The sequence below is a fragment of the Ranitomeya variabilis genome, chromosome 2 (genome assembly GCF_051348905.1).
Source record: "Ranitomeya variabilis isolate aRanVar5 chromosome 2, aRanVar5.hap1, whole genome shotgun sequence".
Classification (NCBI taxonomy): Eukaryota; Metazoa; Chordata; class Amphibia; order Anura; family Dendrobatidae; genus Ranitomeya; species Ranitomeya variabilis.
Window position 1 is genome coordinate 669984979 of NC_135233.1, and position 26473 is coordinate 670011451.

General features: G+C 42.8%; 1 protein-coding gene across 1 annotated transcript in view; it reads left to right on the top strand.

Moving 5' to 3' along the window:
* The window catches only part of TXLNB (taxilin beta), a 200919-nt gene that overhangs the window by 125580 nt on the left and 48866 nt on the right, over window positions 1–26473 (top strand). The window contains exon 4 of the mRNA XM_077289239.1: window positions 22085–22255. Coding sequence (XP_077145354.1) covers window positions 22085–22255 — 171 coding nt within the window. The remainder of the gene's footprint in view (window positions 1–22084; window positions 22256–26473) is intronic.

The following is a 26473-nucleotide window of genomic DNA, read 5'->3' on the forward strand; positions in this document are numbered from 1 at the left end:
ATAATGGGAAGGAGGTCCCTAAAAGATCTAAGGACTGGGTACAAAAAACAGGTCACCTCCTAATAGGAAACACAGAGAAGGCTGCAGGAACAAACTGAAAACAGAAACAAAAGATAGCAGAACCAGAGATCCCAGAACTGCAAAATATCAAACACAGAAAGCTGTCTAAGCACCTAGCCAGAACTCTAGCGGATTAACACTGTTGTCCAGTGGGAGGCAGGTGCTGGGTAATAAAGGGTGATACAATCACCTGACCAAGACAACCCAGCACCAGGGGAAAAAGACCAGCAGCCAGAAAACCACAACAAGATGGCGGATGCTTTTTGCTTACTTACAATTCTGACCAGTGTCATTTTATGAGGTAATAACTCTAGAACGCTGCAACAGATCTCAGTGACTCTGACATAGTTTTTTCATGACATGTTATACTTGGAATTTGGATGTTTCGCCCCCAGCAGTTCGCCCCCAGCAGTTTGCCCCCAGCAGTTCGCCCCCAGCAGTTCGCCCCTGGGTACATTTTGCCCCTGCACATTTCGTCCCCAGCATTTGGCCCCCAGGATGTTTCACCCCTGCACATTTCACCCCTGCACATTTCGCACCCAGCAGTTCGCCCCTGGGTACATTTTGCCCCCGCACATTTCATACCCAGCATTTGGCCCCCGGATGTTTTGCCCCCGGCAGTTTGGCCCCCGGATGTTTGTACCCTTGTGATTCATGAATTCCCGTCCGTCATCAATGTTTCGTCACAGGTTATAGAAGAAAAAGCCGGTCCTAGGAGCGCAGAATAAAGGACTCTGACACCAGGTTGAGTTGAGTCACAACACGTTTCAATGGCATACACTGTCTTCTTCAGGTGAGACGGTGTATGCCGTTGAAACGCGTTGTGGCTCAACTCAACCTGATGTCAGAGTCCTTTATTCTGCGCTCCTAGGACCGGCTTTTTCCTCTATAACCTGTTATTATATCCTCTATTGGGGGTGTCCGGCTGGAGCTGCGGGGACTCGGCTGTCTACCTTCCCCTTCCTGGGACTACTATGAGCGCTCTACTTACAAACCGCCAACTATTGATCTATATATGCAATTCCTTGGTGACAGGAGAGGCATCCTGCCTCCTGGATTGACTGATGAATAGGGCAGGAGTGATGTCATGTCAGTGAGTGGCCTGGAGACATTCGGTCTCACTGCTGCGGCATTTATCATGTTTCATGGATCAGTGATCCAGGGAAGATGAAAAGACAGCCAGAAGCAGGAGAAGACATCACGGGGAACCTGATAGACTGCACTCCATGACCCAAGGAGCTGCAGCTGCAACAGGTAAGTATGTCCAATTTTTTTGTTCTAGGGTGATACTACTCCTTTAAGGCCAGCCAGAAGAGACACTGGGTGAGCTGCTGAAAAGGCAGCCACAGGAATCCCCAGCAATTGGGGTCCTGTATATTTTACCCCAGGTTTGTTTAGCCTTAGATGTTTTGATCCCTGCATGTTAACCCCAAAAGTTGAGGGTGAAACATCTGGGGTCAAAATGTTTGGTGCGAAATATCAGACGGCGACACATGCAGGGACAAAATGCTGTAGGAGAAACATTCGGGGGTGAAACTTCCAGGGGCGAACTGCTGGGGGCAAACTGCTGGGGGCGAAACATTGATGATGGACGGGAATTCATGAACCACAAGGGTACAAACATCCGGGGGCAAACTGCCGGGGGCGAACTGCTGGGGGTGAAACTGATGATGGACAGGAATTCATGAACCACAAGGGTACAAACATCCGGGGGTGAACTGCTGGGGGCGAACGGCTGGGGGTGAAACATTGATGATGGAAAGGAATTCATGAACCACAAGGGTACAAACATCTGGGGGCGAACTGCCGGGGGCGAACGGCTGGGGGCGAAATATTGATGATGGACGGGAATTCATGAACCACAAGGGTGCAAACATCTGGGGCGAACTGTGGGTGCAAAACATCCAGGGGTGAATTGCTGGGGGCAAAACATCCAGGGGCCAAATGCTGGGAGGAAATGTGCGGGTGCGAAATGTACCCGGGGCGAACTGCTGGTGGTGAACTGCTGGGGTTGAAATGTGCGGGGGTGAAATGTGCAGGGGCGAAACATCCTGGGGGCCAAATGCTGGGGACGAAATGTGCGGGGGCGAAATGTACCCAGGGATGAACTGCTGGGGGCGAACTGCTGGGGGCGAACTGCTGGGGGTGAACTGCTGGGGGCAAACTGTTGGGGGCGAAATGTGTGGGGGTGAAATGTGCCGGTGCAAAACATCCTGGGGGCCAAAGGCTGGGGATGAAATGTGCGGGGGTGAAATGTACCCAGGGGCGAACTGCTGGGGGTGAACTGCTAGGGGCAAACTGCTGGGGGCGAACTGCTGGAGGCGAAACATCCTAGAACCGTTATACTTCACATTAGTGATAAATTTTGGATAATATAATTTTCGTTTATTTATAAAATTATCAAAAATTTTATAACAAATGTGAACATTTCACAATTTTGCAGACGTTGAATTTTTATGCCCTTAAACCAGTTATACCACACAAAATAGATTAAAAAAAACATTTACTGCATAACAGTTACAATTAACAGCAGCATCATTTTTTTAAAATATTTTTTTTGTTTCAAAGTTAGAAGGGTTAAACGTTAATCAGCAATTTTTCATTTTTCCAACAAAATTTACAAAACAAATTTTTTAGGGACCACGCCACATTTGGAGTGACTTTGAGGGGCCTATGTGACAGAAAATACCCAAAAGTGACACTTTTGAAAAAAACTGCAGCCCTTAGGCCATGTTCACACTTTGTGGGTTTTACCGCGGATCCGCAGCGTTTCTGCAGCTGCGGGTCCGCAGCAGTTTCCATTGCGTTTACATTTACATGTAAACCCTATGGAAACCGCAATCCGCTGTGCACATGCTGCGGGAAAAAACGCGCAGAAACGCAGCAGTTTACATTCCGCAGCATGTCACTTCTTTGTGCAGAATCGCTGCGATTCTGCACACATAGGAATGCATTGATTCGCTAACTTCCTGCATGGGGCTGTGCCCACGATGTGGGAAGTAAGCGGATCATGTGCAGATGGTACCCGGGGTGGAGGAGAGGAGACTCTCCTCCAGGCCCTGGGAACCATATTTGTGTAAAAAAAAAATAATAAAAATAAAAAATAATGATATACTCACCTCTCAGCGCTGCACACGGCCGTCCGGTCGCAGGGTTGCTGTGCGAGCAGGACCTGCGGTGACGTCGCGGTCACATGACCCTGACGTCGCGGTCACATGACCGTGACCTCACGAAGGTCCTTCTCGCACAGCATCTTTGGAACCAGACCGCCGCGTGCAGCGCCGAGGAGATCGGGACGTCAGAGGGTGAGTATAAACCATTTTTTTAATTATTTTTAACATTACTATTGATGCTGCATATTGCTGCATAGGCAGCATCAATAGTAGGAGCCCCTATCCCAGTACATCGATTGGTTGTTGCGCCCAATGTTGAAAGATATTCCCGCCTATCTGAAGGATACGAATGCTTTCCTTAACAGTATTCAAAATTTTGAGTGGCAGGAAAATTATTCCTTAGCCTCAATAGACGTGGAAAGTTTATATACGAGGATCCCTCAGAATATAGGCGTGGAGGCCGTTGAGCAGATTCTGTGCACCACAAATAAAAGTCGTGAATTCATTGGATTTGTGTGCGAGGGTTTGGATTTCATTCTCACGCACAATGCGTTCATGTTTCTGGATGATTGGTATGTACAGAAGGTGGGGACTGCGATAAGGACTCCGGCAGCTTGTACTTTCGCAAATTTATTTTTGGGCCTTTTTGAGGAAAAATATGTTTATGCGGATAGTAACATCTTTCTGCAGCATATTAAATTCTATCAGAGATATATAGATGATGTAGTAGTGGTCTGGGATAGTACAGAGGAGGTTTTTAATAACTTTGTAGCCTACCTGAATGTGAGCAATAGTATGAATATGGCTTTCACGTCAATGTTTGGAGGACAGCGTCTGGAATTCCTAGATGTGCTAGTGGAGGTTGAGAAGGATAAAATTTGTACATCTTTATACCGTAAACCTGTGGCAGCGAATACGATGATGCATTATAAGAGCTTTCATCCTGTGCATACAAAGCAGGCTTTGCCTCGCAGTCAGTTTTTGAGGGTAAGTAGAGTCAATAACACCGAGGAGGGGTTTGAACGCCAATTGGAGGAAATGTTGCAGAGATTGAAAAAGAGGGGTTAACCAGAGAATTTATTATTGTCAGCAAAGGAGAGAGTAACAAGAGAAAGACAGATGGGCAGTGAGTACGAGTCAGCAACACAGAGTGCCGATATGGGGAAAAGATTTACTTTTTGTTTTGCATATAGTAATATGGACCGACAGATCAGGTTGGCTATCAAGAGAAATTGGCACATTTTGGGACAGGACAAGGAATTGGCAAGTGTTGTAGCCAGAGGTCCTTTGATAGCCAACAAAAGAAGTGTCAGATTAAGAGACAAATTAGTAAAAAAACGGATCACTAAGTCTAATCAGAATTGGCTAAGTACTGTGGTGCCGAAAGGCAATTTCAAGTGTGGACACTGTTCTATGTGTAGGCAGCATGTAACGGAACGGACCCTTCATATAGGGGCATTGAAACATGTAGTGAATGATTTTATAACGTGCAGGACAGACCACGTAGTTTATGTGGTCTTTTGTCCTTGTAGATACTACTACGTAGGGAAGACTATACGATCAATGTATGTCCGTTTTCGGGAGCATTGCAGGTCGGTGGTAACAGGTAAGGGGGTACCGCTCCTGATTACCCACGTAAGAGAGAGACATGGGGGCAGTGCAGAGTGCCTTACCTTTGCGGGGATCGAGAAGGTCAGATTACCAGCCAGAGGGGGCGATTTAGATAATTTGCTTCTTAGAGCCGAGGCGAGATGGATTATGCGCAGTAATGCGATGGGACCCTTGGGCTTTAATGATAGGGTGGATCTTTCGATATTTCTCTAACTGGGGTGGCAATGAAATTAGATGATAGTCTTTAAAATATACATAAGAAGATGCCGTTTGTGACACAAGTAATTTAAGGAATGTTATTTCGCTTTTTATAATCACATGCATGTATTGTGTGCGTGAGATTACTAATTTGGTTTATATTTACAGCCATTATTCGTAGTTCATAAGTAAACACATATTGTGTGATGTTGTTTTAAATTGTGCTTTTTATAGTAAGTGTGTTTTAGGATGGTGGGAGGGTTTTGGTGGTGGAGGGAGGTGTCCTGGCCGGCACTATATTTCCGCTGTCTTGCCCTTGCACTAATTGACCCGTAGAAGCGCAAGCACAGCGCGAAACGGCCATCGTCCCTGTTCTCCCCTACTCACACGAGCTCAGGCTCCGTCGTTCCTGGCCATGAATTTTATCTGGAAATGTTGCCAATAAAAGTTGGAATTTCTTGAAGACTGGTGAGTGCCCTCATCCTTTCTTATTTACGGAGTACGCAGATGGTCACTTTTTTTCTGAGGAGCACCTATAGTGGAATATTGTATGGCTGTATCAATCGCTGCCGAGCACCCAGAAAGGAGGTAGCAGGCTGGAGATAACCTCTACAATATAGACTGTGCCGCCCTGTTTACGTATTTCTCAATAGTAGGAGTAAACCCGCAGCGGAAACCGCAAAACAAACCGCGATAAATCTGCAGGGATAACCGCAGCGGTTTTGCCCTGCAGATTTATGAAATCCGCTGTGGGAGAACCCGCAGAGGACCTGACCTACGTGTGCACATAGCCTTAAAGTGCTGAAAATCCCATTCAAGAAATGTATTAACCCTTTAGGTGCTTCACAGGAATTAAAGCAATATGGAAGAGAACAATGAAAACTTTACTTTTTTCCTGCAAATATGTTAATTTAGCTCTATTTTTTTCATTTCTGCAAAGGTAACAAGAGAAAATAGACCAAACAATTTATAGATCAATTTCTCCTGAATGGACCGATAACCCATATGCAGTGGAAATCTATTGCTTGGGCACACGGCAGGGCTCAGAAGCGAAGGCGCGTCAATTGAATTCTGGAACGCAACTTTGGCTGAAATAGATTGCGAATGCCATGTCACATTTGAAGAGCCCCTGACATGACAAAATAGCAGAAACCCCCATAAGTGACCCCATTTTGGAAGCTACACCTCTCAAGGAATATATCTAGAGGTGTAGTAAGCATTTTTATCTCTCAGGCAATTCGCAGAATTGTATAACAATCTGCTAAATCATTGGAAAATTATCATTTTTTTCCACTAAAGTATTGCTGTTTCCCCAAGTTTTTAATTTTCAAAAGAGATTACATGAGAAATGAATGGTACAATTTGTTTCGCAATTTCTTCTGGGTACACAAATCTACTATATAATTGTCTAAGGGTCACTTCTGTCTTTCTGTCTGTCCTTCTGTCTGTCTTTCTTTCTTTCTGTCACGGAAATCCCAAGTCGCTGATTGGTCGCTGCAAAACAGCCACGACCAATCAGCGACGGGCACAGTCCAGGGGCAAAATGGCCACTCCTTACTCCCCGCAGTCAGTGCCCGCTCCATACTCCCCTCCAGTCAGCGCTCACACAGGGTTAATGGCAGCTTTAACGGACCGCGTTATGCCGTGGTGTAACGCACTCCGTTAACGCTGCTATTAACCCTGTGTGGCCAACTTTTTACTATTGATGCCTATGCCTATGCAGCATCAATAGTAAAAAGATCTAATATTAAATAATAAAAAAAATAAAAAATAGTTATATACTCACCGTCCGTCGGCCCCTCGGATCCAGAACAGGCCTTTCCTGCTCCTCGTGACGCTCCAGTGACCACTCCATGCTTTGCGATCTCGCGAGATGATCACATAGCGGTCTCGCGAGACCGCAACGTCATCTTTTCGCAAGACCGCAATGCACTCTTGAGACCGGAGCATGCGAGGAGCATCGGTAAACGCTTCGCTTGGATCCGGGGACCAACGGAAGGTGAGTATATAACTATTTTTTATTTTAATTCTTTTTTTAACAGGGATATGATGCCCACATTTCTATATACTACGTGGGCTGTGCAATATACTATGTGGGCTGTGCAATATACCAAGTGGGCTGTGCTATATACTACGTGGGCTGTGCAATATACTACGTGGGCTGTTCAATATACTACGTGGCTGTGCAATATACTACGTGGCTGTGCAATATACTACGTGGGCTGTGCTATATACTACATGGCTGTGTTCTACACTACGTTGGCTGTTATATACTACATGGCTGTGCTATATACTAAGTGGGCTGTGCTATAAAGTACGTGTGCTGTGTTATACACTATGTGGGCTGTGTTATATTCTGCATGCGTGGGCTGTTATATGCTACGTGGGCTGTTATAAACTATGTGGCTGTGTTATATGCTATATGGGCTGTTATACACTCCGTGGCCTGTGCTATATACTACATGGCTGTGCTATATACTCCGTGGGCTGTGTTATATACTCAGTGGGCTGTGCTATATACTCGGTGGGCTGTGCTATATACTCCGTGGGCTGTGCTATATACTCCGTGGGCTGTGTTATATACTCGGTGGGCTGTGCTATATACTCGGTGGGCTGTGCTATATACTCCGTTGGCTGTGCTATATACTACGTGGCTGTGCTATATACTACGTGGCTGTGCAATATACTACGTGGCTGTGCTATGTACTACGTGGCTGTGCTATTTACTACGTGGGCTATTATATACTACGTGGCTGTGCTATATACTACATGGCCGGCCGCGAACAATCAGCGACAGGCGTAGTTCGGCCGAATCCTGTGTATTCAATGTATTATTCTAAAATCTTCATAAATAAACTACATACATATTCTAGAATACCCGATGCGTTAGAATCGGGCTACCATCTAGTACCCTATATGTGGTAGAAAACTATTTTTGAGGCACAGTGCACAGGTCAAAAGGGAAGAATCACCATATTGTAGTTCAGTTTTACTGGAATGGCATTGGAACAGGCCCTGAAGTGCCAGAACTGTGGAACCCCCCATAAATGACCCCATTTTACAAGCTACACCTCTCAATGAATTCATCTAAGAGTGCAGTGATCATATTGACACCACGTGTGTGTCACAGAATTTTATACCATTGGGCAGTGAGAAAATAATAATAACGTTTTTACCACAAATTTACTTTTATCCCCAGATTTTACATTTCCACATGGGGAAATGGGGAAAAATGTCACCAAAATTTGTCACACAATTTCTGTTGAACGTGAGAATATCCCAAATGTGGCTGTACAGTACTGCTTAGTGACACGGCGAGACTCGTGAGGGAAGGAGTGCTATTTGACTCTTGGAGAACAAGTTACCACATAATAGTTTGCGGACTCCATATACAGAGCCCCTAAGTGCCAAAAGGGCAGAATCCCCCCTCAACTGACCCTGTTTGGGAAATTACACCTCTCTGAGAATCTACATTTATATCTACAGGTATAGTGATGGTTTTGACTTCACAAGTGTTCTCCAGAAACAAACAGCAGTAAAAATTGCAAATCTGCCATTGTAGTGCCTGTACATTATTCCCAGTTTGTACTTCTGTAGACATAATAAAGTAGGATCTTATCACTACAGACATGCCAAACATGTGGAAGTTAGATATGGTTTAAGCACAGTGAGGCTCAGAAGGGAGGGGGGCATTTGGGTTTGGGAGCACAGGAGTCGCTGGATTTCTTTTGGAGGGCGAGGAGCCATATTGCTTTACCAGAGCCTTTGTGCTATCAGTAATGTGGAAGCCCCTTATATTTCCATTGACAGATGACAGATTTCAGTAGGGACTTGCTTTTTTGTAGATTGATTTAAAGCATTTACGATATGATACACTTTATTGATCCCGAGGGAAATTATGGTATTACAGCAGAGTTACAAACAGCATTTCAAACATTACAACATTACAACATTACAAATAACATTACATAAAGTAATTACTAGATACAGATCTTGCACATGACTAACCACATTACGTAACAAACAAATTTGGGTGAATGCGGGTACTTAAATCTCTGATCATTGCCATTAGTGCACCAGCCATAGGTCATTGTCGTCTTTCACCCTTAGGAAATTGTTATATATCCCCATAGCAGTGGATACAAACGATTTCTTGCACCTAAAAAGGATTAGACTACTGCTGAATGTGCTCTTCTGCTTCAAGAACAGTTCGTATAGTGGGTTTGTATTATTGTTCATTATAGCCCTACACTTCATCTGAATCCTATTTTCCACTACCTCCTCAAAAGAGTCAAGATGGAGGCCAATAGCCGCGCTTCCCTTCTGGATACGTTTGTTGAGCTTATTAGCATCAGCTACTCGCACACTACTGCCCCAGCAAATAATAGCAAAAAAGATGGCTCTTGCCACAATGGACTGGTAAAACATTTCAAGCATTTTACTGCACACATTGAATGACCTGAGCTTCCATAGAAAATGTAGTCTACTCATTCCCTTCTTGTAAACCTTCGCCATATGATACCTCCAATCAAGTTTGCCGTCAAGGTGAACCCCCAAATATCTGTAGCTCTCAACCATCTCCACCTCCTGGCCAGCAATAGTGATTGGTAAGTAGTCATCCTTTTTCCTTCTATAACACACCACCATCTCCTTGGTTTTCTTCACATTTAGTTCTAGACAGTTAGTCTGGCACCAATCCACAAAGTCAGAAACCACCCTTCTATATTCCTCTTCCCCTTGGTTCCCCACAACGCCCCCTACAATCACTAAGTCATCTCAGAATTTTTGGAGGTGACAGAGATCTGATTTATACTGAGAGTCAGCTGTATACAATGTGAAGAGGAAGGGCGACAACACTGTACCCTGAGGGGCTCCAACACTGCTCCATACACTGCCAGATACCACCTCTCCCATCCTTACAAACTGTGACCTGTCCGTCAGATAGTCGTTTATCCAGTTCACCATTCCCTCATCTACCGCCATATCAGTCAACTTATTTTCCAGTAAGGGCCCTGTAAGGTATTGAAAGCACTTGAGAAGTCAAAGAACATGGCACGCACTGCAGTTCCATCATTGTCCAAGAATGAATGGACTGTTTGTAGCAGAGACACTACCGCATCATCCACCCCCAATCTCTGCTGGTACGCAAACTGTAGGTGGTCGCAATAGGCAAGTACTATTCTCTCCAACGACTTCATAGCATGCGATGTTAAAGCCACTGGACGATAGTCATGTAGGGAAGTCAGAAAAGTGATCTTGGGAACTGGCAGGTATATACATGACTACTGCAATGTAAATTCTCTAGGTAGATACTAAGGCCTAAGGCCAACTGCTGAGAGTTCAATGTTTTGACTGCAGTGACTTTCCTTAACAGTAATATGCCGCTGATTACACCATCTGTTATTAATGTATAATATCACCCCACCACCCTTCTTCCTACCACACTTAGCTTACTTACTGGGAACGTTTTACATATCATATCATATCATTTTACATATCATGTGGAATCACATTTATCCTGTGCTCTACGCTGAGCACTTCCTTTAAGGTTTCCATCTAAATCTCCAAATGATTTATATGTAACCCCTGAGGGATCCATTCATTATAATGAGGCAGCAGAGTTACTTTGTACTCCATTTGGCCTCGGTTCAGCACTGTCCTTCTTTTCAGGAATGCACAGAACTGTGGCTGACTGCACTTTATGCATCCTTAAAAAGAAGGACATCGCTGGAGGATAACAGGCCAGACGGTGTCCACTGTGTCTCCATATGCCTCATTATTTTTTATTTATTTATTTTACTCATATATATAGCTCCATTAATTTCACAGCACTTTACAAACATTATTGCCATTACAGGGAATCTTCCGCCGAGGGTTCCATCTGAATCACGTATTTCAGAGATTTACATGTAAATCTGGCATAGAGAGCAGGATAAATGTGAATCTAGCATTACTGTGATATTTGTGATTCAAAATGAACAAATCAACAGCAGGTAAAGAATTGGTTTTATTTATTTTTTACGCCATTCCTTGTGTGGTATAAGTGATTAGATACCTTTATTCTTTGGGACGGTGCAACTACAGTGATATCAGATTTATTTATTTTTTATGTTTGGCTACTATCACACACTAAAAATGATTTTTGTGCAAAAAGTTTTTGCATAGTCATATTTTGAGAGCTATAATTTTTCTCACTATCTACCGACAGTCATGTGAGAACAAAAAAGAGGAGAAGCCAGCGCTGCTTATGGTCAGGACACAATACATAAGGTGCACATGCACATACTAAATTCTATCTGTACTTCAAATATGAGACATTTAGCAAACAATTGATCAATTATTTGAGCTACCCCGCCACTTCACGGCATTCTCATAATGGGGAATGTTATGGTTACCCCAATGACCATGGGAAAAAAATACAAAACGGACTAGCTCTCGGGTGATGGAAACTAAGGTCGACCGTGACCTGAACCTGACCCAACACTTACAGTAGCCGGGGGATGTACCTACGATGCCCTAGACACCACGCGCCAGCCGGAGATCTAACTACCCCTATAAGAGGAATATACAGGCCTGCCTTACCTCCAGTGAGGAACCCCAAAAGATGATAGTAGGCCCCCACAGATATTGACGGTGAGTTCAGAGGAAATGACATACGTAGGATGAACAGCAGATTTAGCACAGTGAGGTCCGCTTACTAGATAGCAGAAGGACAGGAAAGAGTTACTTCACGGTCGACCTAAAAATCACTATTCAAAAACACCATCCAGAAATTACTTTAAACTCCAGTGACAACTCATGCCACTGGAGTAGTAATTTTCTGTCCACAAGAGCTTCCAGCACTGAAGAGTCACATTGCAGATAGCTGGACAAAAATAGCAAAACAAGAAACAAAATTCAACTTAGCTGAACTGGAACTTGAGGCAGGTGAATGCAACAGAATGCTACTAGCACATTGTTGGCCGGCATGTGACTAACAGCCAAGCAGCCTTAAATAGGAAACTCCCCAAGAGGGTGGCGACAGGTAATCAGAGATGGAGGAAGGCACATAAGAGACACTACCATAACAGACCACCGGGGGAGCCCACAAACCGAATTCACAACAGTACCCCCCCCTTAAGGAGGGGGCACCGAACCCTCACCAGAACCACCAGGGCGACCTGGATGAACACTATGAAATGCACGAACCAAATCGGGAGCATGAACATCGGATGCTGTCACCCAAGAATTATCCTCCTGGCCATAACCTTTCCACTTAACCAGATACTGAAGTTTCCGTCTGGAAACACGGGAGTCCAAGATCTTTTCCACCACATACTCCAATTCACCCTCAACCAACACAGGAGCAGGTGGATCAGCAGAAGGAACAACCGGTACCTCATACCTCCGCAATAATGACCGATGGAAAACATTATGGATATTAAAAGATGCTGGGAGGTCCAAACGAAAGGACACAGGATTAAGAACCTCCAGAATCCTATAAGGGCCGATAAACCGAGGCTTAAACTTAGGAGACGAGACCTTCATAGGAACAAATCGAGAAGACAGCCACACCAGGTCCCCAACACAAAGACGAGGACCAATACGCCGATGACGATTAGTGAACTGTTGAGTCTTCTCCTGGGACAACTTCAGATTGTCCACAACCTGTCCCCAAATCTGATGCATCCTATCAACCACAGCATCCACTCCAGGACAATCCGAAGACTCCAATTGACCGGACGAAAACCGAGGGTGAAACCCTGAATTACAAAAAAATGGAGAAACCAAAGTGGCAGAACTAGCCCGATTGTTAAGGGCAAACTCTGCCAATGGCAAAAAGTCAAGCCAATCATCCTGATCAGCGGACACAAAACACCTCAAGTAAGTCTCCAAGGTCTGATTAGTACGCTCAGTCTGGCCATTAGTCTGAGGATGGAATGCAGACGAAAAAGACAAATCGATACCCATCCTGGCACAGAACGTCCGCCAAAATCTAGACACAAACTGAGTACCCCTGTCAGACACTATATTCTCAGGAATACCATGCAAACGCACCACATTCTGAAAAAATAGAGGAACCAACTCAGAGGAGGAGGGCAATTTGGGTAAAGGTACCAAATGAACCATCTTGGAAAAACGGTCACAAATCACCCAGATGACAGACATCCTACGAGAAACCGGAAGGTCAGAAATAAAGTCCATAGAGATGTGCGTCCAAGGCCTCTTAGGAATAGGCAAGGGCAACAACAACCCACTGGCCCTAGAACAGCAGGGCTTGGCCCGAGCACAAACATCACAAGACTGCACAAACATGCGCACATCTCGAGACAAAGAAGGCCACCAGAAGGACCTAGACACCAAATCCCTGGTGCCAAAAATTCCAGGATGACCTGTCAACGCGGAAGAATGAACCTCCGAGATAACTCTACTGGTCCAATCATCAGGGACAAACAGTCTACCAGGCGGACAGCGATCAGGCCTATCCACCTGAAACTCCTGCAAAGAACGCCGCAGGTCTGGGGAGACAGCTGACAATATCACCCCATCCTTCAGGATGCCGGTAGGTTCGGAATCACCAGGCGAGTCAGGCTCAAAACTCCTAGAGAGGGCATCCGCCTTCACATTCTTGGACCCAGGCAGATATGACACCACAAAGTTAAATCGGGAGAAAAACAACGACCAGCGCGCCTGTCTAGGATTCAGACGCCTGGCCGACTCAAAATAAATTAGATTCTTGTGGTCAGTGAGGACCACCACCTGGTGTCTAGCACCCTCAAGCCAATGACGCCACTCCTCAAACGCCCACTTCATGGCCAGAAGTTCCCGATTTCCCACATCATAATTTCGCTCAGCGGGCGAAAATTTTCGGGAGAAAAACGCACATGGTCTCATTACTGAGCAGTCAGGATCTTTCTGCGACAAAACTGCACCTGCTCCGATCTCCGAAGCATCCACCTCAACCTGGAACGGAAGTAACACATCAGGTTGGCGCAACACAGGAGCGGAAGAAAAGCGGCGCTTAAGCTCTTGAAAGGCCTCCACAGCCGCAGAGGACCAATTAGCAACATCAGCACCCTTTTTGGTCAAATCAGTCAAAGGTTTAGCAATGGCAGAAAAACCCGCTATAAATCGGCGATAGAAATTAGCAAAACCCAAGAACTTTTGCAGACTCTTCAAAGAAGTAGGTTGCATCCAATCACAAATAGCCTGGACCTTGACAGGGTCCATCTCCATAGATGAAGGGGAAAAAATATATCCCAAAAAGGAAATTCTCTGAACTCCAAAACTACACTTTGAGCCCTTTACAAAAAGAGAATTAGCTCGCAAAACCTGAAAAACTCTCCTGACCTGTTGAACGTGAGATTCCCAGTCCTCCGAAAAAACAAGAATATCATCCAAATACACAATCATAAACTTATCCAGATATTCACGGAAAATATCGTGCATAAAGGACTGAAAAACGGAAGGGGCATTTGCGAGACCGAAAGGCATTACCAAATACTCAAAATGGCCTTCAGGCGTATTAAATGCGGTCTTCCACTCATCCCCCTGCTTAATCCGCACCAAATTATACGCACCACGTAGATCGATCTTAGTGAACCACTTAGCCCCCTTTATACGAGCAAACAGATCAGTCAGTAAAGGTAACGGGTACTGGTATTTAACTGTAATCTTATTCAAAAGTCGATAGTCGATACAAGGTCTCAATGAACCATCCTTTTTACCTACAAAGAAAAATCCTGCCCCTAGTGGAGACAACGAGGGGCGAATATGACCCTTTTCCAAGGATTCTCTGATATACTCCCGCATAGCAGTATGTTCAGGTACAGACAAATTAAACAAGCGACCCTTAGGAAACTTACTACCGGGGATCAATTCAATAGCGCAGTCACACTCTCTGTGGGGAGGGAGAGAATCAACTTTAGGCTCTTGAAAGACATCATAAAAATCTGACAGAAATGCTGGGATCTCAGAGGGAGTAGATGAAGAAATAGGAACCAAAGGTGCATCCCCATGAATACCCCGACATCCCCAGCTCAACACAGACATAGATTTCCAGTCCAAGACGGGATTATGAATCTGTAACCATGGTAATCCAAGCACTAAGACATCATGTAGGTTATATAATACAAGGAAACGAATAATCTCCTGATGGTCTGGGGTAAGACGCATAGTCACTTGTGTCCAATATTGTGGTTTATTGCTAGCCAAAGGTGTAGAATCAATACCCTTCAGGGGAATAGAAACTTCCAACGGCTCCAAATCAAACCCACAACGCTTGGCAAAGGACCAATCCATGAGACTCAGAGCGGCGCCAGAATCCACATAAGCATTCACAGTCACAGATGATAAGGTACAAATCAATGTCACGGACAAAAGAAATTTTGACTGCAAGGTACCTGTAGAAAAAGATTTATCAACCTTTTTATCAACCTTATTTATACGTTTAGAGCATGCTGATATAACATGAGCTGGATCTCCACAGTAGAAGCACAATCCATTTTTGCGCCTGTAATTTTGACGTTCGCCTCTAGACAAAACACGATCGCATTGCATATGCTCTAATGCCTTTTCAGAGGTCACCGCCAAATGGTGCACAGGTCTTTGCTCAGAAGACACCGCCATATGGTGCACAGGTTTTTGCTCAGAAGATACCGCCATATGGTGCACAGATTCTTCCTCAGAAGACCCCGCCATATGGTGCACAGATTTGCGCTCCCGCAAACGCCGATCAATCTGGATAGCCAATTTCATGGCATCATTCAGACCTGTAGGCACAGGGAACCCCACCATGACATCCTTCACGGCATCAGAGAGACCTTCTCTGAAATTAGCTGCTAAAGCGCACTCATTCCATTTAGTAAGCACCGACCATTTACGGAATTTCTGGCAGTATATCTCAGCTTCATCTTGCCCTTGGGAAAGAGCTATCAAGGCTTTCTCAGCCAAAATCTCCAAATTAGGTTCTTCATAAAGCAACCCCAAAGCCTGAAAAAACGCATCTACATTTAACAACGCAGGATCCCCTGGCGATAATGCAAATGCCCAACTTTGTGGGTCGCCGCGCAGTAGAGAGATAACAATTTTAACTTGTTGAGTATGATCACCAGCAGAGTGAGATCTCAGAGACAAAAACAATTTGCAATTTTCTCTGAAACTCAAAAACCGGGATCTGTCTCCGGTAAAGTATTCAGGCAGAGGAATCTTAGGTTCAGACATTGGAGCACGTATAACAAAATCTTGTAGGTTCTGTACTTTTGTCGCAAGGTTATTCAAACCCGCAACTAAACTCTGTGGATCCATGTTTCAAATGGGTGTAACCCAAGCATTCAGAGGTTAAGAGGAGAGGAGAAAAAAAAAGGCTGAAGACTGCAGTTTAAGCAAGGAATACAAATGATCAAACTAAGGTGCACTTTCAAACACAGAAAAAAAAAAAACCTTTTCTTCTCCTTCCTACTTTAGTGCATATTTTAACACATAGATTTTTTACTGGCCGGCCAAACTGTTATGGTTACCCCAATGACCATGGGAAAAAAATACAAAACGGACTAGCTCTCGGGTGATGGAAACTAAGGTCGACCGTGACCTGAACCTGACCCAACACTTACAGTAGCCGGGGGATGTACCTACGATGCCCTAGACACCACGCGCCAGCCGGAGATCTAACTACCCCTATAAGAGGAATATACAGGCCTGCCTTACCTCCAGTGAGGAACCCCAAAAGATGATAGTAGGCCCCCACAGATATTGACGGTGAGTTCAGAGGAAATGACATACGTAGGATGAACAGCAGATTTAGCACAGTGAGGTCCGCTTACTAGATAGCAGAAGGACAGGAAAGAGTTACTTCACGGTCGACCTAAAAATCACTATTCAAAAACACCATCCAGAAATTACTTTAAACTCCAGTGACAACTCATGCCACTGGAGTAGTAATTTTCTGTCCACAAGAGCTTCCAGCACTGAAGAGTCACATTGCAGATAGCTGGACAAAAATAGCAAAACAAGAAACAAAATTCAACTTAGCTGAACTGGAACTTGAGGCAGGTGAATGCAACAGAATGCTACTAGCACATTGTTGGCCGGCATGTGACTAACAGCCAAGCAGCCTTAAATAGGAAACTCCCCTAGAGGGTGGCGACAGGTAATCAGAGATGGAGGAAGGCACATAAGAGACACTACCATAACAGACCACCGGGGGAGCCCACAAACCGAATTCACAACAGGGGAAGTCCTACTCTACGTATTTTATTTACATTGTCCAGTGTCGGGAAGGGCTTAATAAAAGTTTAAGTGATGTCCTGTACAAGTTTTCACTACTTTATCTGGATGATATCTTAATTTTTTCAAGAAATTCAGATTCACACTGTCTTCATTTGAAAAAATACAAAATTCCCACAGAAAGGAGAAAAAATTATAAAATGTCCAGTATGTTTTGGATACATTAAATCCCTGAGCCCACATCGCTGGCCTACATATCACAGACAGATGTGCCCCTTGTCATGACCATAGCCTTGTGCTATGAGATTTTGTCTAATAATACTTATGCACTAGAAATGATGTCTGATTGTGAGATTTATGCTATTTTGCAGAGTTTTGATGCATGAGCAAGTCCAGCTGATTTTATTAAGCAAATGACCCTTGTGAATCTTGATAGTTGTTTTAAGGAAAGAGCTTATTTAGTGGTTTTAGACTGTGACTAAGGACACGTGTCAGAAATGCATAGACCAGCAATATGGGCTCTGGAATTTAAATGTATCTAAAATATTCCAGACATTTTAATTGGATTTCTCTGTGATGCTGGAATATCATATTTCCATATACAAGTTTGGTCCATCTGACTCCATTAGGAGTTTCTGGTTCACAAAGATTAAACGATGAGCTTGATTGCGTTTTTTCTCGCACCATCTTCATGTTCGCCTTGTTCTGAAGAGACTGCAATAAAAAAAACTTTAGGACAAGCTGGAGAAATGTTTCATTGAGCATCATAAACTGCTTTTCCTCAGATATATCATCTCATCTTAAGGTTTGCATATGGTTGTAGAAAAAGTTTATTTTATTTTTGATTGGCCACAACCCGTTGGTCTGAAGGCCCTCCAAAGATTCCTTGGCTTGGAAATTTATTATCGCCATTTCATTAAAATTTACTGTGTGGTAATTTCTAGTAGTAGATCTTCCCATGGCCCTTACTCGGAAAAACTCTAATTCTCTGTACTGGGAGCATTCCGCTTTTCCAGCCTTCCAAAAACGTAAATCTTATTTTTCCACTGCTCCAGTCTTACACTATGCTAATGTTGAAAGGCTGTTCTTCCTTGATGTGAATGCCTCTGCTATTAGTATAGGAGCAGTTCTGTCACAAAATTCCTCTGATTCAAAAAGTAATTTCTGCAGATTTTTCTCCAAGAAACTCTCTGAGCTAAAATGCATTTTTTCTATTGGTGAATGTGAGCTCTTAGCTATAAAATTAGCTCTAGAGGAATGGAGACATCTGCTTGATGAAGCTACGTTCTCATCTATATAGACGATAAAAACTTGGAATATCTTAATTCAGCCAATATGCTAAATCCCTGTCAAGCTTGATTGTCTCCTTTTTTCTGTTCCTCAGCTTCAAACGTCTAACTGTATAGCTTCCATTCAGGCACATCATAACTTGCTCCAGCTTATAATAGCTCACCAGCACATTTTTTATTTCTAGGCGTAGACCTACTGCCCCACTGACAAAAGAAAGGTTTCTCAGGCACCTCACATGGCCTCATTGCTCTCTTCACATCTGGCACCACCCACTACAGTTATATAGACACCCCTATAATAAGTAGTGTGGCCCTGTGCTTTGACCCCACAATGTACACATTGATGTCAACATCAGTGTCTTCATGGTCCAATTCTGTCACTGGCATCTCCTCCAGTAAAGAAGAAAACTATTATTATTACTACCAGCTAACTATTCTGACAAGGCAATGTGCGAGCACTACATTATCATAGCATGCCTTCTAAAAATACCGCTGCCTACATGATGTACAGATGGTTTGGCACACAGATATAAAATGACTAGAATTTGACATTTACCCTCGTTACAAATCTCTTACTTGTGCTCTTACGTTGAAACACTGAGCTAGCTGCTGTTTCATCCTTATCCTCATTGTCTTTCATTTACTTTGACCCCAAAATGATAACACCAGGTGCCTCTCCTCCCTCTGAAAACCCCATAGAACAAATAAAGACATTCACACAAGTTGATGGATGAAGGTCGGTCACAGCTTTACTATAATATATATTTATAGTATAGCAATAAAAGAAGGCACTAAAAACTTTGAAAAACGAAAAACTAGCAGCCAAATGCAATATAGCTCTTCAACAGGCAAGTCAGCCTACGTAGTCAAAACATTCCACTGCTTTCTTCCTTTAATTGAAACAGCTGCTGTGATTTCAATTTCTACATTGAAATAACAATTGTTAAAAACACACAAGAAAAAAAAAGGTAGGGAATTCACGCGAATGCATGAATAACTTGGTGCTTTATCTGTGCCCTAAAGAGGGTTTGTAGCCAGTGCTTAACTTCCTTCACCACTCATGCAACTGTTCGATAAAGGGATCAGATATTCTTTTAACCAAAAGGAAGGAGAGCAGGATGAGAGCACCTCCAGGACCCAAAAGTAAAAAAAGAGACTGGCACCCAGGGGGCTGTTTCGACAGCAAGGAACGGGCTTTACTAGCCTCTCTGACTGTAATTAGCCACATTGAAAAGGTAACCTAACCAAACATTTTTCCTTAACTGAAGGTGAGAGAGGATGTCAAATCGTACACTACCTGGGGGGGAAGTTGGGGAAAGATGGGGACTGCAGTCAGTGGCACTTGCCTTAAACAGTGTAGAGCTATCCATTACTGTGTTATACTAAACAGATTTTTGAGGGTAAGGAAAAAATACCAGTTCCAAGATAATACTGTACCCATCTAGTTATAGACTCTTAATGAATTATTTTTAATGGAGAACCTGAGTCATGAAATACAAAAATTATAAAGATTTTAGTATTCCAAGAAAATTACCAATAATAAACATATACAATACAAAAATGTATATGGGTACAAAAGGTTTTGATCCATAGGTGCAATGAATGAACAGGGTCCGGAGGCCTGGTCAGGACTACATAATAAGAATAATAACAAAGCGGACCATCAATAAATTTGGTCAAACTATACAAGAGACACCAGCTTCAGTTAGCATTCTTATGTCCAACTGTCCCATTCATTACCCTATACCAGATTATGACATAGGAGCAATCTAGTGGAAACGCTGTGATGCGGAGTCTATTTTCTAAGTGTAAAGTACGTTTCTGGTGCATGCTATATATGTAACACAATTGTAGTTAGTAAAAGGTTAATTACCCATTTGGTGAGGGATCCTGTTTGGACTGTTTCCATGTACCCCAACGCGAGTTTGGTGTGGATGTCGCTTCCTCAGGGGGTAATTAATGGAACAATCGGACATAAGAATGCTAACTGATGCTGATGTCTCTTGTGTAGTTTGACCAAATTTATTGGTGGTCCACATTATTATTATTATTTGTACCCATATACATTTTTATATTGTATATGTTTATTATTGGTAATTTTCTTGGAATAATAAAATCTTCATAATTTTTGTATTTCATGTCTCAGGTTCTCCTTTAAAAATAAGATTTTTTGGGTGACTAAGGAACATTCTGAAGTTTTCTAGAGGACCTACAGTCAGGTGAATTTGAGGCAGCTGGAAAGTAGGAAGATAATAGTTGTCCAAAAGATATCAATAGTTACATCTATTCACATGTGTCATTTATCCACATGACGTACGGATTTTTTTTGCTATTATCATTATTATTTATTTATATAGCACCATTGATTCCATGGTGCTGTACATGAGAAGGGGTTACATACAAATTACAGATATCACTTACAGTAAGCAAACTAACAATTACAGACTGATACAGAGGGGCGAGGACCCTGCCCTTGCGGGCTTACATTCTACAGGATGGTGGGGAAGAAGATAATAGGTTGAAGGTTGCAGGAGCTCCGGTGTTGGTGAGGTGGTAGCTTCGGTAGTGGTGAGGAGGCAGCGGGGTCAGTGCAAGTGGTAGGCTTTCCTGAAGAGGTGGGTTTTCAGGTTCTGTCTGAAGGATCCGAATGTGGTTGATAGTCGGACGTGTTGGGGCAAAGAATTCCAGAGGATGGGGGATATTCGGGAGAAGTCTTGGAGGCGATTGGATGAGGAGCGAATAAGTGTGGAGGAGAGAAGGAGGTCTTGGGAGGACCGGAGATTACGTGAGGGAAGATATCGGGAGATTAGTTCAGAGAGAGAGGAGACAGGTTATGGATGGCTTTGTAGGTCAGGATTAGTAATTTGAACTGGATATGCTGAGGGAATTGGAGCCAGCGAAGAGATTTGCAGAGGTGGGAAGCGGAGGAGTAGCGAGGAGAGAGATGAATTTAGATGAGGAGAGAGATGAATAGTTTTAGGCGCTCGCTCAAAACACATTTGCTCAGAGCAGCCTACCACATTAACTATTCAAAGTCATTTTATGTTTGTGTGTGTGTAGCCAATTCACTATCTCCATCTACCCCCCACCCCCTGAAGATGGCTGGACCATCATTGTAAATACATCATTGTAAATACACACCTGTACTTTGTATCTCCCCCTCCTCATTGTAGATTGTAAGCTCTCATGAGCAGGGTTGTCTTATTTTGCTTTATTATTGTATTGTTAACGTTGTTACCTATGACTGTTGTGTTTGAAGCTGTTAAACTGTAAAGTGCTGAGGAATATGTTGGCGCTATATAAATAAAGGTTATTATTATTATTATTATGAATTAGTCAGGCAGCAGAGTTAAGGATGGACTGGAAAGAAGCAAGGGTGTTAGCAGGGAGGCCACAGAAAAGGATGTTGCAGTATCGGGAGATGATGAGGGCATGCGCAAGCATTTTAGTAGATTGACGGTTGAGTTAAGACGGATTAGTAGTTCACACATCACATAAATTAGAAATATTATACTATCTAGTTTTAAGATAGATTATATGCAAAGCTTTGGTTATCTGTCATTTACCTTCATATAAAATGTTGTTATTGGTACTTTTGTATCCATGTAGCTTGAAGAGCATCGTACAGAGCAAAAGCAGATGAAGCAAATGCAAAAACGCCAAATTCAACTTATTAAGGAAAAAGACCAGCTACAGAGTGAGCATAATAAAGCCATCCTTGCTCGAAGCAAACTTGAGAGTCTGTGTCGGGAGCTGCAGAGACACAACAAAACACTCAAGGTAGATTATTCTATTGTCTGTTAGAGCATATACTATGGTTTACACTGATAACATTGTGAACAGCAGTTTGAATTTCTTATGTCTTGTGTATTATCGGCACATTTTCCTTTTTCTAGGAATTCAGTAAACATTTTTACTAAGCACATTATTATTCAGAGTTATAGCAAATAAATAGGTGGCCTCTCATATTTCCATATTAGTTCTTTCCAGGACAACCATTGTAACCTGAGGACAATCTAACTAACAAAGTGCATCTTACTTGGTCATACGTGGCCAGTTCTTGCTGTTATTTTATTTCTGCTTCTCCCCTGAGTATTCTTTTTTTCTGTTATTCTGCCATGTGATTCAAGACATATGAGCCATTCTATGGGTCAGTTTTTTTTTTCCATTTGGACAGGCCCCAAGTGTAATAGAAAAAGTACAGCACGTTGCTCTAATTCTTCCAGAAAAACTATAGAACTTGCGGCATAAAGTGTAGCATGGTGAAAAGGTTAATGCCTACTTCTTTATTGGTCTGGAGTAGTGAATGCAGTAATGACTGCTTACCGTATGATCTAGGCAAGAATTTCATGGTTGATTCCTTAGTGATCTTCAGTAGTGGATTAGGCAGTGTCTGCTTTCCTGGTGGGTTATGATAGTGAAGAGGTTGATTCCTACTTTCCTGTTGGTCTATTTTAGTAGTAGAGAGCTTAAAATATAACCGTCAATTGAATTTTTATTTCATAAATGAATAGTACACATGAAAATAAGAAACTCTGTAGGTTTGGATTTCTTTTTCCCATAATAATAAATACCTTCATTTAAAAACTGCATTTTGTATTTACTTGTGTTATCTTTATGTCATATTTACATTTATTTGGTGATCTGAAGCATTTAAGTGTGACAAACATGCAAGACAATAGGAAATCAGGAAGGGGCAAACACTTTTTTTTCACACAACTGTATTACAAAGTTGCTATGTTCATGTGGACTATTGAATAATGAAATAAAAATTTAAACAATGGTTACTCTATAATGCCTGCTTCCCTAATTCTTTAGAGTAAAGGTAAGATTAATACTTATGGTACTTATTTAGTGGCTTAGGATAGTCGTGAGGTTAAAGGAAACCTGTCAATATGTACTTGGATCTCAAAACCAGACTCTGACTCATGCTTCCCGTAGTTTGGCCATTTAATGACAGGTTAACTTTAATGTCTGCTTCCTTTGTGGTCTAGAGTAATGAAGGAGGTAACACCTGCTTTCCTGGTGATCTATAGTAGTAGGTAAATGCACATTTTCTTGGTTGTCTGTCTAGTAGAGAAGTTAATGTGTGATTACATAATAGTTTAGTGCAGTGGTGAGGTTAATGCCTGCTTCCTTAGTGGTTTAGGGTAGTGCAGAGGTTACAGGGTTGTCTCATGTTCTTAAATGATTAAAAATGCAAGGTGGGTGTAAAAACAAGAAATTCTAATGAAAAATCCTCTATATTCTCAGGAATGGAGGGATTTTTCATTTCACAGTTTACTGCTTGTTACTTAGGTTACTAGTCACATCTACAATCTATCAGAGGTGGCTCGTCACCTTGGTTAGAAGCTGCATCCATCCAGATTAAGTGCTATTGCCTCCTTCTGTAATGCAGAGGCAAAGCTATGCAGTGGTTTGAGAAAGTATTCACACCCTTGGCACTCCTTGAGTTTTGCTACCTTACAACCTTGAATTTCACAGTATTCTTTTTAGGGTTTACATCAGTTCATGTAAAGAACATGCCTACAACTGTGAACATTTGGTTTTCTTTTTATTATGAAGCAAACAACAAATAGCACAAAATAACTGAAAACTTCAGTGTGTATAACTATTCACCCCCCTAAAGTCAGTAGAGCCTCCTTTTGCGACAATTACAGCTACATTGTTTTGGATAAATCTCTGAGGTTTACACATCTTTCCACTGAGATGTTTGCTCATTCCCCAAAGGAAAACTGCTCCAGCTCTTTCAAATTAGATGGTTTCCCCTGGTGAACAACAATCTTCAAGTCTGACCACAGATTATTATTTGGATTAAGGTCTGGGCTTTGACTAGGCCACTCCAAAACAGTTACATATTCCCCCTTAAAACACTCGAGTGATGCTTTAGCAGTATGCTTTGAGTCATTGTCTTGTTGGAAGATGCACCTCCATCCCAGTCTCAAATCACTGCCAGACTGAAACAAGTTTTGCTCAAGAATATCCCTGTATTTTGCACCATCTATCTTCCTCTTGACTTGGAACATGTTTCCTGTCCCTTCTGTTAAAAAACATCCCCACAGCATGATGCTGCCACCACCATGTTTTAGTGTGGGGATGGTGTTCTTGGAGTGATGAGATGTGTTGGTTTGATGCTAGACCTAGCGTTTACCTTGGTGGCTAAACACTTCAATTTTGGTCTCATCTGACCACAGCACCTTCCTCCATACATTTGGGGAGTCACCCACATGTCTTTTGACAAACGAGCTTACAATTTTTGGGTGTAAGTAAAGACTATTTTTATGTCCACTCTTCCATAAAGGCCACCTCTATGAAGTGTATGATTTATTGTGGTCGTACAGACAGATGTACCAGTCTCTGCTTGGGAACTCTGCAACTCCATCAGGGTTACCTTTGGTATCTGTGCTGCCTCTCTGATTAATGCCCTCCTTGCTCGGGCTGAGAGTTTGAGTAAGCAGCCCTCTCTTGGCAGGTTTGATATTGAACCATGTTCTTTGAATTTGATGATAATGCATTTGAATGTGCTCCAGGGGATCATCAGAAGTTGTGATTTTTTTACAGCTCAACTCTGACTTGTACTTCACATCAACTTTGTCACTGACTTGCCTCTAATCTGAACCATCAATCATCAGGAGAGTGCTGCCCCCTGGCAAACAGGAAGCCAATAGGCAGGAGAGCCATGAGAACCTCTAAATAGAAGATGTGACAACTCCTTTGATGCCTGCTTCCTTAGTGGTCTAAAGTAGTTAAGGAGGTAGCATCTGCTTTCCAGGTGATATGAGGTAGTGAATAACTTGAAGGTTCATTCCAGTGTTTTTTTTTATTTCAGTACTAGATTAGTATCACTAATCCATGTTCCTTGCCCCTAGTAATATACAGTGGCTTTTAAAAGTTTGGGCACCCCTGGCAAAAATCACTCTTGTGAACAGTTAAGCAAGTTGAAGATAAAAAGATCTCTAAAAGGCCTAACGTTAAAGATGACAGATGTCATTTGTGTTTTAAGCAAAAAAAAATTGTAATATTTTTTTTTTCATTTTAAAAATCACAAAAAGGAAAATTGGCTGATGCAAAAGTTTGTGCACCCTTGGAGATTTGTGTGCTCGGATAACTTTGACCAAGGTTTCAGACCTTAATTAGCCTGTTAGGGTTATAACTTATTCACTATCATGGTTAGGAAAGGCCACGTGATGCAAATTTCCCAGCTTTATAAAAACCCAGGCTCCTCTAACCTTGTACCAAGAAAGAGCAGTCCTGTATTCTTCTAAGCAGCTGTTAAGCAAGGACTGGGAGGCAGATGCTGGTTAATAAAGAGTGAAACAAACACCTGACCCAAGACAAACCCAGCACCAGAGGAAAAAGACCAGCAGCCAGAACTCCACAACAAAATGGCGGATAGTAACAAACTAAACAGATTCTAACACTACTAACAGCTAAATCTAATGGTCTAAATCTAATGGTCACTACTCCATGCTGATTCTCCTGGATCTCTCTGCAACATTCAACACTGTGGATCACCAGTTCATCTTGACTATGCTCAGCTCGGCCTCAATAATCGGCCTCAAGGACACCGTTCTCTCCTAGTTCTCCTCCTAACTCTCTGACAGTTCGTTCATTGTATATTTTGCTGGCTCCTCCTTCTCTCCTTTTCCCCTTACTGTCGGGGTTCCTCAAAGATCAATATTAAGCCCCCTCCTGTTCTCCTTGTGTACTGCCCCTATTGGAGAAACAATCAGTAGATTTGATTTTCAGTACCATCTCTATGCTGATGACACCCAATTATACACCTCTTCTCCTGCTTTCACTCCGACCTTCTTAGAAAACACCAGTGATTGTCTTACCACTGTCTCTAACATCATGTCCTCCCTCTATCTGAAACTGAACCTGTCACAAGAACTCCTTGTGTTCCCTCCCTCCACTAACCTACCTATGCCCGACATTGTGATTTCCATGTGTGGTTCTATCATTACTCCCCAGCAACATGTCCGCTGTCTTGGGATC